Genomic DNA, 14,835 nt, shown 5'->3' with positions numbered 1-14,835 from the left:
GTGACTGGGATTTCTTTTTTAATGCTTTGATTCCCCCTGCCAGTGGTGGCTTGGTCTGCCCATGGAAAAAGAGGTGTGACTATGCCTGTTGGTATTAAAAGAGTTGTTTGAAACTAAAATGGACAGCTTTTCTTTGCAGCTGGCTCAGAAGCGGTGTGTGCACAGCTTGCATACGTTGGGTTTTAGAAAGCAAACGCGATGCTTTGCCGTGCAAAGGCCACGTCGGTGCAGCGGGCAGCTCACCAGCAGGCATCAGCTCAGGCAGGAGGGAAAAGCAAATTGCCCCTTTTCCACCCGAGAGCCGGAGCCTCCGGAGCAGGCTGGCTCACTCTGGGCTTTACGAGGATGGTGTGGTTGCTGGTGACACAAGGAACACATGGAGCAGCTGACATGAACGTGAGGCTGCTGGTGGGAAGGAGATGCAGTGGAAAACCTAGACTGAAATTTTGTTTTTCTCTTTTATTTTTAACTATCAGAAACCCAAACTTCTGAGGTTAGCTGGGTGAAGGGTTTTCTTAATTGGTGTTTTCTGTCCCACTGTGAAATGTTCTGTGCGATGGTGCTGGCCTGCTGCAAACCTCCACTGGGACACGGTGGGCGCGTGGGATGGGGTGTGTGGGCAGCTTCTGGATGGCGGGGTCAAGCCAGGACCGAGCACCCCCCACCCCCCCGAGGGATGAAGCAGAGGAGAGGGGACGGGAGATGGGTATCACCCAAGGAGAGGTTTTTCTGCTACCACCCTCAAATGAACATGGGAAAAATGCATCTCCCCCCACTCCCTGCCCCTCCTGGAGCCTTGACCTGCCAGAAGAAGGAGTTATAGCCACTTCCAAACCCTCCGGACCCTCTTAACGTTCCATCGCTTGTGCAGCCCTACTCCAGCAGATCTGTCACTTCACATGAGGCTGGCAGGAGTCCACACCCTTGGTTTTTCTCATTTATTTTTAATTCTCTGCTTATGTTGGGCAATGCTTGACGTGGTGCCATTCCTCTTAGATGAAGCTTCTGCTGTCGTAATGGGGGACGGTCTGCCGTGAGGTGTCCGATGTGGTGGCAGCATCTCGGCGCCTTGGGAGAGCTCCGTCACCCTCGCTTGCTGCATGGGTGCTGGGGTCTCCTGGGTCTGAGCCACGCAGGTTCACGTACGGTGACCTCGTTCCTACTTTCTTCCTTACTGAGTCATTCCTGAGCTTGTTCCAGCAGCTTTGCTCGTGCTGCTGACTAATTTCTCCTTAACTGTTTCCCCCACTCTGGCCTTTCAACTGGAAAAACTGGATGCAGCAATGGGTTGGTTCGGGTTTGGGTTGTTCGGGTTTTTTTTAATCCTGAGCTTACCGTGGCGGGCTGTGACACGGTGTAGTTAGACCTGGCGGTGTAGCTCTGACGCCCACCTGGCGACAAGGGCAGGGGGTGGCAGTGGGGCTGTGCCCACCACCCCTGGGCAGCCCTGAGCCTCCCGCGGCGGGACTCGAACCCTCGGCCTCCCCCTCGCCAAGCCGACTCCTTCCCCCCTCACCCACGGCCGCAGGGCGGGCCGCCCCTCCCCCGGCCCCGCCCCTGCCCTCCGTCCCGCCCCACGCGCGGGCTCGCCTGACGACAGCTGCAAAGCACTTTTTCAGCAGCCGCAAGTGAGGTGAGTCGCAGCCCCGCAGCGCGGGGGGGGGAGGGGGGCTGTAACCCCCCCACTCCCCTCTCCCGGCGGGTGGGGGCCGTTGCGGGGACGTCCGGGCCGAGCGGCGAGGCGGCTCTCCTCCTCCCGGGGAGGGGGGCAGCGGCTGCCCGCGCTCGGTGGCCCGGCCCGGCCCGGGCGGGGCGGGGCGGGGCGGCGGGGGGGCGCGGGCAGCGGGGCGGTGAGGCGGGGGCTGGTTGCTGAGGCGCCGGTGCCCGGGCTCCCCCCTCATGCCGGCTCGCGGGGCTCCGCTGTGACTCAGCGCTGTCCCCCGGCGGGGTTGGGGGTGACGGGTCCCCGCGGGGGGGACCGACACGCAGGCTGCCAGCTTCCCTCCCGCTTCCCTCAGAGGTCCGGCGCAGCCCCCGGGTGACCTGCCGTGCCAGCCCGCGGCCTCCGCGCTACCTGAGCCAATGCTAGATCTGGAGGTGGTGCCCGAGCGGTCTCTGGGGAACGAGCAATGGGAGTTCACCTTGGGTAAGTGTGTGTCCCGTGTCGTGTGTCGTCCCGTGTCCCCCCCCCCCCCCCCCCGGAGCTCTCCTGGCTGCCCCGGGCCTTGTCTGCGTGAGCGGGGTGATTCGGGTCCCCTCCTGATCCGGCGTTCGTAAGGTTTCTCCCAGCGCTTTCAGGGAGTTGCAAGAGCGGAAGAGAGAGAGAGTCAAAGCTGTCGCTGAAAATACTAACGTACGAGCTTTAGGGACTCCCTTGTAGCGTATAGTCTCATCTATAGTCTCATCTTCAGCTTTTGCACGCTGAGTTGTGCTTTGGTTGTCAGCTTGTATGCTTTCTTTTACTCGTTTACCTTGTTTTGTCTCACCTTGCCATCTTAGGCTAGTCACTTATTTAAATAACTCCTAAAAGAGGAGGCAGGGGTGTGCTGATTGTCACCTGAATATATGTCAGGTGATAGCGGCATCTTCAACTCTGCGCTAATACTTAGCATAAATACTGTGCTTTTTTCTACAAACTCTTTGTAAACGTGAGTTGAATTTCACAATTTCTTTGTGTTGTTGCTGGGTTGCGACATTATAATGGAGAAAGTAAAGTTTTTGAGATGTTTTCTCAGGGTTGGATAACTAGTATTTCTCCCCCGCAATGATTTGTATTTTTTTGTCTCTCTGAGAGGTCCTTCCCTACCAGTCATTGCTCTATTTACTGCAATGAGAAGGAACTTTTCCCCCAGCTGATGGAAATTTGGCTGGTGCTCAGCCCAGGATGCTTAAATGTACAGTTGAAACTCAGATGATATGGATTCTTAAGATGACTTGTGTTTTCAAGTCAATATTGGTAGTCCTTAAAACTCAAAAAATACTGCAGCTGTCACATTTTCCGAGTGATTGTTTGAGATGTCAGCATTGGTCTCTTTCTCTCAGTTTTCCAGCTTTGCTGTTGCTTTGTCTAAAGCACAGTTAATGGTAGTAGTAGTTGGGCTAATGTAAACAGGGCTGTGCGTGGCAGCCATCTGTATCTGCCAGAACTTCAGTTACACTTCTGCTGCTGCTGTTGTCACCTGTGACAGCAGGGGGACAGGCTGTTCCTTAAAAATACTGTTACACAGCTGCCATGAACTTGGGTCACACCAAAGGAGTGGTGCTGCAATGTAGAGTTGTTTATATGAAACCCATCAAACACAAAGGGCTGTTTATGCTGCTGTGCCTTCAGAACAAGTACAACTCAATGGTTCCAGCGAGCGTTAGAATGGCTTTTGGAGGCTAATTATAGTACCTCAGGTCCCACCCTTTGAAATCTTGGTGATCTCCTTATACCGCTAGCATGTTACTGTGCGCTCTCAGCTCTCCGTGACCTTCCACGATCCTTTAGTGCCTGTATTACCTGAAAAGAGACGCAATCTCAAATTATATACCCTGACAATCTTCATAAATACATAGTACCAGCTTCCCCCTGTTCTCCTTATAAAAACAAAAAAAAGGGAAGAGAGAAAATGATTTTCATTTTCCCAAGAACCCCCAAAGAAGCCCGTTAATGCAGTCGCATGGTTAAAATTACATATTGTGTCTCTGTCTATGTGTGTGTATACACATGGATAGATGTGAGAGAGGAAACTCAGCTGTAATTCTTGGAGTAAACATAGCCACCACGTGATGTGTCTAATATATAATTAGCATGACCTGCTGGTGTAGAGCAGGAGGCTGACTAGGTATTAAGATACTTAACTTTGTCCTGCGCTAGCGATACTGTATGAAAATTGTCCCTGCTGATAAAGCTGGTTCAGCTGTGTTAGTGATAGCAAGGTTGGAAGCACCGGTGTAAATGGGATTCTCGCTGCCAGCAGTATTCTAGTCATCATTTGTTTAGATCTGCTCTTAGCAGAACTAATGGCAGTATTCCTGAACTGCTGCTGACTCTGGCTTCCAGTATTGTGCCCACAATGGAGATGACTGAGGGGAAATGCCAGGAAAATCTTTTACATGAGTTTTTGGATTCTGTTTCTGGCTCCAGTGTTGACTCATTGTGTGACCAGAGCATAAAAAATTTAACTGAGGCTGAGTTTTGTGTTCAATTAGATACCTGTGTCACTGCACCTCTCGGGCTACATTCCAGCCATTTTAAAGGAGAACAATTAAATACTTATTCTGTAGTGCCTATAGCTGTATTATTAGCATTTGAGATGTATAATTTCTAAGGCATACTTGCATTTCTCTTGCTTTTTATACTTTCTTTTCCTACTAAGTTTCACTTGTCTTTATGTAACATGTTACAATTCATCTTCTCTTGGATTTTCTTGTATTCTTCTCTTCTAATCTTCATTCACTCCTCTACCCTCCTGCCCTTCAAGACAGTCTTAGTATAGGCTAACGCTTCAAGCCATGTTGTTCATGACCAGTGTATGTGAGAGGTGTGACTTGTGTCACTTTTGTCACTCCAGCATTTAGAAAAGGGAAAAGTTTGTGGTAGGAGAGTCCTAGTGCTGATCTCTGTGGGTGTTATTTGCCATGGCTCAGTGGGGTTGACTATCTGATGTGCTGGAAACCATGTTTGCTTCCCTATTCTCCGTGACTGGTGAGCAGGGGAAAAAGACTTCTTTGTTTTCCTCTTTGACTGCAAAAGCTGTCAAATGTTGGGGAAAAGGGGGTGGTGTGTGTGTGTGTGTGTGTAAAAATAACCCAGTTTCTTTACTCCTCCTTTGGCTCTCTGCTAATGGAGGCAAAGCAAGGATACTGGCTCCTTCACGCATGTTTTAAGCTCTCCAAGAACAGTTTGCAGAACCCAAGTTGCTCATGGTAGCTTTGCTAAGCAGCTGCGTGGCAAAATCTGCTTGATTCTCAGTTGCTGAAAACCGAACAAAATCATTCCATGTCCATTTGCTTGCAGCTTGAGAAAGCTCTGAGTAAGAGAGTCACATGAGCCATCTGTTTGCACACTTACCCAAGATTGCATCAGTTTACATCGGACTACAAACTGAACTTTGTGTCTGTGCTCACTTTTTTTAACCACATGCTTCTGACACTTACCATCAGCGTATAGATTCTGTCAGCTTCTTTGCTGGCTTTGCTTGATCCTTTGCTACTTGGTTTTTTAAAAGAGCTCGTGGTCTTACCTCTGCAAGTCTCCTAGGAATACTGACTTTGAAAATGGGTTTTATGCTTTTAAATCACCTTTACTTCTTTTGGAATCATAGCTTTTACTATGATAGAAGTGTGAAACTTTCATGGCAGCATCTTTTGGCTTAGCTTCTTGCTGTTATTTATGTTTCTGTTCCACTTCGAAAATACTACCTAATGCATAATAACTGTCTTTTTAAAAATCAACTGCTTAGACTACAAGGCAACTGCCATTTCCTAGATAACAGGAAACAGTGCTGCTTTATTGTGTGGCTCTCTGCATTTTAATTTTATTACCATTATTAAAATAATAATAATTATTCTTTTTGATTTCATATCATCTTCTGGTGTATAATTTCTAGCTGCAAAAGAAAAAAATTGTTTCCAGGATTATGGGCTAATGTGAAAAACAATTTCACGGAAACAGTTGTATAGGGTATTTACAAGTTGAATTACAAGTTGAATCGCTGTAGTTTTAATCTGTAAGCCTGTTTTGCCAAAACTTGATTTCATAATTGCAGAAAACCTGCAATGTGTGGACATGACAGGCATGTAGTTTAGTGCAACAGTGAAAATAATTTTTTTCTTTTAGTGTTATGCTAGCCTTACATCAAAGTAGTACCTATGGTGATTTAGGCATGAGTGTGATTTTTATATATGTGTGTGTGTATATATATATATGGAAAGAGAGAGCGAGTTTTTCACTTTCCTACTGTAGATAATGTCTAAAAGGTGCTTTGGAACATGATGTATGGTCTGAGTTTGAGAGGTGTGGCTATTAACTAAAAATTTGAATGCCTGAACTGTTAACTAAGTAAAAGTGTAGGTCCCATGGTAAATTTTCCCTAATCAAGGCAACCTTCTTAATGTTTAAAAACTAGAAATAGAAATAGAGAAGAACAGGGCAAGGAATGTAAATAAAATGTCAGATAACTAATCTAAATTGACTTGCAGCAATTAGTAGGGAAATAAAACTTCACAATTATGAGCTCATAACCTTTCTTTATAAATGCCTGCTTTGAATCCAGGAACACAATCACATTTCATTTGGAAAGGCAACAAAGGTTTTAAGTGGGATAAAGGATGAGATGGTGTGGTGCTATTCTTTCTGCAGAATCAGCTGTTTCATTCCACTTCCAAAAATTTATAGCTGTAAAGATAAGATATACACTGAAGAAAAAAACCAGCAACAACAACAAAAAAGCCCTTGAAATTGTGTTAGAGGGTGAATGACTATTAAGTGCATTACTTCAATTGAACCAAATTGTTTAGCATGTTTATCTTGTCTGTAAACTGAGAAGATAAAGTTCCTTCCTTGACACAAGTGTAGCCCTATCAGCAGCTAAAGTGGCCAGTTAGGTCGAAGGAGAATCATTGCTCCGTTTTAGTATTTGTATCTGTCTTGTACAACTACTCAGTACTTTATCAATCTTGATAAAGTGTATGCCATAAAATGCAGTCCAGGAGCCTATTGAATGTGTATAGGAGTGCTCTAGCCAGCTCTAGTGCAGTTTGGTATAGGCTATTTTATCAGTTACTGGATTGTTCACCCCAAAAAGCAGAAAATTTTGTGCACAGATTGAAGAAAGATCTGTGCATTTTCTGCCTGAACTTTGCTGTTTAATTTTGTGGCTAGAGATAATTTTCTTTCATATATGCCTAACAAACTGATAGACAAACGATGACTTTTCTGTTTAAAAAACAAAAACAGAAACAGACCTGTGCTGATACCATGAGTCCAGTAGGCTTATTTGTTGATTGCGTACCTTTCTGTTGTAATGTACTGTTTGCTGATGACGGCTCTGTTAACTCACCTGTAACCTTTCTGTTGAAAAACACTGTTAGCTGGTCTCCAAACTGAAGAAATGCAACTGTTTTTATTTACAGGAATGCCATTGGCTCAGGCTGTAGCAATTCTTCAGAAACACTGTCGCATTATCAAAAACGTCCAGGTTCTCTACAGTGAGCAGGTGAGTACTGCATGGTCTGGGTCATTCACCTCATTGTGTCCCAGAATTAAGGCATTAGGGGGTATATTACTACTGCGTCATGCTAACGTGTGTGTTGTATGAACTATGGAGCTACTTGAAATTGAATTATGCCAAATTAATTACCGCCACATCAGAGCTGTAGCTTCTATAATGGTTTCACATCAAGTGTAATAATCCTCAGGACATTGCAGTGATTTAACAGGTATCAGTTTTGTATATGGAGTGGTGGGGTAGTATTGTTTTTCCATTAAGAAGGGAAATGTTCTATAATTAGTTGGATAACTTAATTCTAGTCTTTTTACATTATCATTGTCAAGTATTTTTGAAGTACTGAATTGCTCATTACCTTCTGCTTTCATGTTTGGTTCAGAGGTGATGAACCCCCTAAGAAGGCTTCCACACTTTCTCTCTGGATCTGCAATTTTGTCTGCAGAAAGTGGATGTAATAATTTAAACCAGCTGTAGATGTTTTAATCATTCTTCATAACTAAGCATTACGTTCCTAATATCATTGACTTCCACCAAAAAGGGGACTAGAAGTGAAACCTTTCTGCTAGATCAAATAAAATGTGTTGTATACCCATCTTTACTTTGAAGGAAGTGGAAGGGAAGAGGAGATAGGACAAAGGAGTATTGTGACTCTCCAAATGTGTATTATGTGAAATGCACATTAATCAGAAGATTGTATTCATATGCTGTAGATGACAGATCTTTGTAATTTATGGGGTTTATGATGACTGAATTGCAAATTGAAAATCTAGCTCCTTGTACTTAAGGCATGGGAGCACCCGTCTGGCAGTGAATGCATTCCTTGGTTTTTGTATGCTTTTGAGGTATTAGTTTTTCTTACCACAGTGCATTCCGGAATTATTTCCAGGTTTGTTTGGATAAATTATGAGATTCCTGTTCCTCCCAGGTTTGTAGAATCACAGAAGGATTAGTGGTGTAGTGCTAGAAGGCAAGGTATACCGCTGCTTGGCTTTTTACGCCTGTTGGAAAGCTACATTGTGCTTGACCATGTACACTGAATTTTCTATCTGGAAGGCAGGGGAGGGTGTAGGGTTTTTCTCCCCAAGCTGTAATAAATGTAAAGATGTTTTTAACATCTGCGTAGTGCAACAAAATAGTAGTTCTCAACTTTGTGGAATAGTTGTGCTGATGATATTTTTTCTGTATATTATTCCGATTCAGTGCTTGATACTGGTGCATTTTTTTTCCATATGCCACTCGGGGCCTGCAGTTGACTGTCTGGCTATATCCTTACCCTCATGCAGAACATCATGTACTTCATTGGCAGCTGAGCACAAAGACCTGCTGCTGCAGCTCTTGGAAGAGTCAAAGCTTTAAGTAAGCTTTGCCATGCACAACTTTTATCTAGCTAAGCTATACCTGAACAGCCTTCATATCTTTCCTCTTTGCTTTCTAAAAGAATGCCTTTGAGCATAGTGATCAAATGTTATTGAAAGTTGTTGCATCTAAATTGCTGAATTTCTGATCCTGGAACTCCAGCAGCAAGTATTTCCTTTCAAAAATTTATATGACAATTAAATGCAATTAGATCTGCCCATGGCTCTCTTCAATTTGACATAAATGGGATGCCCAAACTGTGCCAAAAAGCTTGATGAACCCTCTTCTGTGACTAAAGAATTTTAACTCCTTTTTGGTCAGTTTAATTGCCTTTGTATGTTTTCCTAAGCCTCTTCCTCTGGATTTGTGTTGATGGGATTGTTCGGTGATTGCAGTTTTTCCTGCAGCTTTGTGTAGATTAGCAATGTAACTGCATATCTGAGTTGCTTCTGTCAGGAAGGACTCTTCTGTTGCTTCCTGGCATCATCTTTCATTCTTGAGGTTCTATTTTGTGTATTAAGTCACAGGAACTAAATTTGGGCCCTTGAAACTTTTCTTCTATTAGAAAATATGCCAGCATAGAACAGAAGCTATTTGCTGTAATAATTATCAAGCTTTTCCTCAATTTTTTTTCCCCACCCACTCAAAAGTACTTCTAATGCTCTCATTCATTTTGGAATAACCTTATGAAAATTCTGCTTAGAAACCAGTGAAATGCAGGGTGTATCCCATATCAGAACTTTGTTGGTATATTTAAATGCAACATGACAAGTCTTTTTACTCTATCTGTAGCCTTTCTAAATTAGATTTATAAGGGATTTTAAAAAGAGCTTCAGGATCAACATTAGACCTTTTTGTCTCAGGCTCATGCCTATATCGCAGTGCTGCTTCAATTCTATGTGGTATCATAAAAGTTTGCCAGCAATAATGAAGTACTGATGCCATTGTGCAAGGCACTGTGAAGATTTCATTGAGAAGACAGCTTAACACACCAGGTCACCGGTGTTCAAGAAAAATGAGCTTGAACTGAATCTGCTTCAGGAAAAGCTACTGGAGCGATCAAGGGGAATGGGAAATCTGCATCACGGGGGACTGAAAGCCCTGTGGTTTGTTTTGACCTAGTGATGTGAAGTCTAGGATCTGATTCTTAAATATATGGTTTGGGAAGTGCTGGGAGATGCATGTGAAAATGCACAAAAAGTATCCAGGCTAGAAGACAGTGCTGATGTGAGAATAAAGAGGTGAGAAAATTTAGGATGAAAATTAGACTCCTGACAGTCAAAACACAGTCCTTCTCCCAGTAGAACAAAGGGGAGAGTAACAGTTTTTAAGGTACCTTTTGCTTAATTCATAAAAAGGGCTGTATGGTGTGGCTGCCTGCATTAGAAGCCTGTGTATGTCCCAGATGTCCCATCCCCATTCTGTCTTTTGCTAGATAACTGCTTGGTGCAGTTCTAGGGCATGAATATTGCTGCCTGCCTGTCATTCAGCCTTTTTTCTCCTCTGAGGAGACAGTTGTGAAGGGTAGAGCTTTTTGAAGCAAATGTGCTTTAGATGGTACATGATCAAATAGCGGCATTAGGGCCAACTGGCTGTATGCATGGATTGTACTGGTACAGGAGTGAGCAGCTTCCACGGTGTCGCAGCAGGCTGAGATGGCGTAGAGCCTATACAGACACCAGTGAAGCCAGTGGAATGTCTCCTATTGACTCCAGCAGACTGCAAATTAAGCCTTTAGTTGTTATGATTCACAGTAACTAAGGAAACCTAAATTCACAACATAAAGGCCTGAAGCTTTCCTTTTGAGGCCTGAAAAAGACTGTGACACTCTTCGATTTTTGAAGTGGAAAGCCCTCTCACCATCTTTTTGTCAAGTGTACACTTGGTTCTGATTTGGGCTTGGTGAGATGGGCTATTATTATGTGTGCCAAAAATGCAAGATTGTCCCTGAGTGATGTCTTTGATGCTAAACTAGGAATGTTAATGTTCAAGATGATTGTGTCTGTCATCCTGTCCCCTGTCCATCCCTGCACCTCCCCCCCCCCCCCCCCCCCATTAAAGTAATGGACAACTACCCTTTTGGGAGTTCTTGCAGGATGCAGATCTTACACAGGCACTTCTGTTTCTTTTCATAAGGAAACTGAAGTGTTTGAGAGGTTTGGCCAAATGTATTTTCGTTATGCTTATTCGTTGAACAAGTGGTGATTTTCTGAGGCAGTTTTGTTTTTCCAAAATAACCAATTTATACTTACACGATGATATGTATCTTAACAAAGAAGCCTTGAAATTAAAAGCCTAACAGCTTTTTTTGTTTTACAGTCACCTCTTAGCCATGACCTCATCCTTAACCTGACTCAGGATGGAATCAAACTGCTGTTTGATGCTTTCAATCAGAGACTTAAGGTAATAAAACACCCTTCCTGCAAACAAAACAATGCAAACCAAAAGCCTAGGAGATATTGACACTTAACAGACTCTAAGTATGTGGTTCTTTCAGACATTTAATTTGCCGTATATTCTGCTCTCTTGTGATAATGAACTGCATTTCTTCAGTTTGGGGGCTACGTCTTTGTTTAGAGGATTAAGATGCTTTAACCTTGTACTAGGTACTGTAAGAGTGCCACAGGAGTATGATGGTCCAGTGTGGTCTCACTTGTCCATCTTGTCTCGAATTGCAGCAGAAGCTGCGAAAGGCCATTACTAAAGTTAAGCCTAGGATTTAAAATCAGATCATTAGTTAATTAATGCAAACCAGACTTGTTTTCTGCCCAGATTGTTCCTTTATCTGTGCTGCCATTTTATTTTTGAAAGTAAACTTACTTCCTCCTATTTTTAGTTTTCAGTTGAGTTAGGTTCACAGGATACTTGTGTGGCTAGAGTGCGTGATCTCTCCCAGAAAGCCACATTCAGGCCTATTGTGAGCAGCTGACTCCTGCACTGACTTCCATTTGTTCTGGATGAGTTTTTATTCTTGCAATTGAAGTCCTCAGACCAGCAATTCTGCTTCTGTGCTTTTAGGTGACCCAGTGTTGATCTGCCTCTCTCTAGGATGCTTTGTGTAGTTAAGATGCAAAATAAAGGGCAAGCTGGTTGCTAACCTTCATCTTGCTAATCTTGTTCCCCTTCCTCACTCACGTTTCCAATAAAACCAGCAGCAAAACGTCACTCTCCAAAATGTCAGCCTAGGGCTTTATCCCCCAAATGACTGTAAGAGTGTAGCAGCGTGCCATCAGCTGAAACTTGAGCTCTTCATGTACTTTAAATGTATACGTAAAATTGAATACCAACCCAAATTAGTAGCTGTTGGAAGTACTTGTTTCTCTAGTAATAACCTGTAACACCATGGTACTTTGTATTTTTCTTTTTCAAAATCTTTTTCATATTAACTATAAAAGTACACATTTTGAAGAGCAATTTTCAGTTCAAATTGAGCTCAGATCGGGGACAACTGGGCACTTTTTTGCCAGATTTCAGTTTGTAATTGCCTTATGGTAGTTTCTGTTCATGAAATCATTCTGTAATAATGGGATTTTTATTTTTGTCAAGATTTAGAACTTAATTATTCAGATTGTATATGCGATTTACAATTTTTAAGAGAATATCTTGAAAAGTCTCTGTGTCAGATCTTTATCAGTGTAAGCTACACCTGCTGTACAAAATATTTCCAAAATATATTTAATTCTTAAGGAGGCTGAACTCAAAACTGACATAATCACTTCAAGTGCATGGCTTGCTTACTGACACTTTTTTGAATGTTGCAGTCTTGTAGAGTTTCTGAAGTGCTGTAACTAGTGTATGCCATGTCTCTTCATCTCCAGTTTTTGAGGGTTTGGCTGTCATTTCAACACCCAGTGTTCTAAGAGCTTTTCTTCTCATCTTTTTCCACAATGTGTTTTAAAACTTAAAAAAAAAAAAAAAAAGGAAAAAACCAACTCTTTTGGTACGTGTTTCTAGGTTTGTTTAAAAAAATATTAAAAATTATCTTTTCTGGTATGTTGTAGTATCACTTTTCTGGTCTAGTGATACTGTTTGTTTGAGCTATGAAGAGTAAAGCTATGTAAATGCATGCAATGCTATGAAAACTTATACTTGTAAAAGTGTTCAGAAAGCTTTCTTTATAGAAGAAATTCTATGGGATCGGTTCAGAAGTGAGCAAGAGGGCTTGTTGAAGAATAGTGTAGGTGTAGAGTAAGTCATGCCTAGTTTTAAGATGTTATGACTCTGTGTTTTCAGTGTTGCTCAGCAGCAGCAAAACTGGAAAAATCAGGATGCCTTTTTTTCTCTGCTTTGTGTGTTGTTTTTTTTTAATACACACTAGCTATTAGATTTGGTTGTGAAAGAGATTGAAATACAGGCTACTAAAATGGAAAGTCTTGATAGAGCCAAAGAAGTTGGTGCAGGAGTAAAGCCAGAGCAATATTCCTAAAAAGTTTCCTCCCTTTTTTCAGGGAGGGGAGGGAGGCTTGTGCATAGTCTCTCTACTCACCTTCAGTAGCCAAAGCACTGCAGGAGATGTTACTAACATGAGCTAACATGAAAGAGTAGATCCAGGACCAGGTCCTGAAAACATTGCTATGAATTTTAGCAACAAGGGGTCTCGCACATGCTCCCTCTGAGGTCGAAAAGAGTCAGATTTCAGAGTGTTGGTCTGTTGTTATTGCTGGTTAGTACATACCTGAACGTTTTTATGAGTCTTACTCAGTAGTAATTATCAAAACACTGAGTCTGACAAAACATCAGGTTTTACTCATTTAAACCACCTGACTTCTGGCTGTGTAGTAAACCCATCACTGAATAGTCCTTGGTCTTTTCAGTTTTTGTTCTTCTGCACACAGAAAGGATCACGTTAATCCTTTTATCAGTGTAGCTTCTGTAGTTTAAAAAATAAATCCTTTTCTAGTGCTATGGCCTGTTGCAGTGTTTCTTCAATATGTGTCTTTCATGACTTCTATGAGATCTTTTGACTACCTTTAAATTTTGCTGAGTTGCGCTTGTTTCTTCCTCTGCTGTTAGTAAAAAGAAATGTTGATGTGAATAGATCTGTCTGAACTGTGGGAGGAGGGCTGATGGTAAATCGGTGCCTGTTGGCTGCTGTCAGGGTGTTTCTCTCATGGGGGACCTCATTTGTGCAATGTGCTATTCCTCATGTACTGCTCCTTTTTGTCATTCAACTCATCCTTTTGTCTTCCACCACCGCAGCATGTTTCAGCAGAACTTCAGGAGAGTGCCCAGTGCTCTCTGGTAGTTGCTCCAAAACTAGATCTGTGGGGAGGGTGGTTTTCTCTGTTTTAAGAAACATTTTCTGGAATGGGGGAAAAGATGATGTGCAAGGTCACTAAAAAAAATGTAAAATCATTCCTAGCTTTTCATAAAAGTAGCCTTTGTTTTTAACAAGCTGTGCAGTAAAGGAAACCTGGACTTGTCAAACTGCATTTGAATTAAAATACTGGATAACAAAGTTTTTCCAAGAAGCATAATTCAAAGTATATTTATTAAGAAGAAAAATGTGTTTGCTCTTCTTTATGTTGGTTTTGCCAGAATGTTCATTTGTTACTTGCTTTGTGCTGTACTTGTTGCTTATATCCTGAAATGTGTGGGCTTCCTGAGCAAACAAAGTGCTTCAGAGAACTCTTCCAACTTTTTATGAGTCAACAGCATACCATTAAATGTTGATTTTTTTTATTTTTTTTTTTTTAATTTTTTTATAAGATGGTGGTTTAAGCTTTGCAAGTTGTTTTATTTAGGGTTATTTGCTGGGCATCTCCCAAAACCAAGACTTCCTTCTTAGCTGATGATATTTTTAGGCTTTAAAGCCACATTTGTTAGGAAGCTCCCTGGGCAATTCTGCTTTATTCCATAACTAAAGAGTGAGGCCTTTCTAAATCTGCCAGTGATTTGTTGGAGGATTATACAAAGCATAACAAGTGCTTTACCTTTTCTTTACAGCAGTTATGATGTGTTCTATGTCTTTTCCTTTTCCTGCTGACACAGGAACATGTATGTAGGGTGGAAGAAGCTTATGTTTGACAATGGTTACTCGCCAAAAATGATCTGCTTAAAGCCCAGTCTAGCCTCAAGATCCAGTAACAGTCACATAAAAATCAATCTTGGATGCACATTTGCAGTAATGTGTTCGGAACAAAGGATCCATACCTAATATTGTCTGCAGAGAGGGTAGCTCCTTGGAATATTCAATTAGGTCTAAAATATTTAATAAATATCAGAACTAGGTATTATGGCTTGTTCTGATTCTTTGTGGCTTGCT

At 42.4% G+C, this 14,835-nt stretch overlaps 1 protein-coding gene across 1 annotated transcript in view; it reads left to right on the top strand.

Annotated features, from left to right (window-relative positions):
• Window positions 1-1,577: 1,577 nt before the first annotated feature.
• PHAF1 (phagophore assembly factor 1) overlaps window positions 1,578-14,835 on the top strand; it is a 35,711-nt gene continuing 22,453 nt past the window's right edge. The window contains exons 1-4 of the mRNA XM_075040350.1: window positions 1,578-1,633; window positions 2,019-2,146; window positions 7,120-7,202; window positions 10,890-10,973. Coding sequence (XP_074896451.1) covers window positions 2,083-2,146; window positions 7,120-7,202; window positions 10,890-10,973 — 231 coding nt within the window. The 5' untranslated portion in view covers window positions 1,578-1,633; window positions 2,019-2,082. The remainder of the gene's footprint in view (window positions 1,634-2,018; window positions 2,147-7,119; window positions 7,203-10,889; window positions 10,974-14,835) is intronic.

The sequence above is a fragment of the Buteo buteo genome, chromosome 11 (genome assembly GCF_964188355.1).
Source record: "Buteo buteo chromosome 11, bButBut1.hap1.1, whole genome shotgun sequence".
In the NCBI taxonomy this organism is placed as follows: domain Eukaryota; kingdom Metazoa; phylum Chordata; class Aves; order Accipitriformes; family Accipitridae; genus Buteo; species Buteo buteo.
This window is presented reverse-complemented; position numbering and strand designations above follow the sequence as displayed.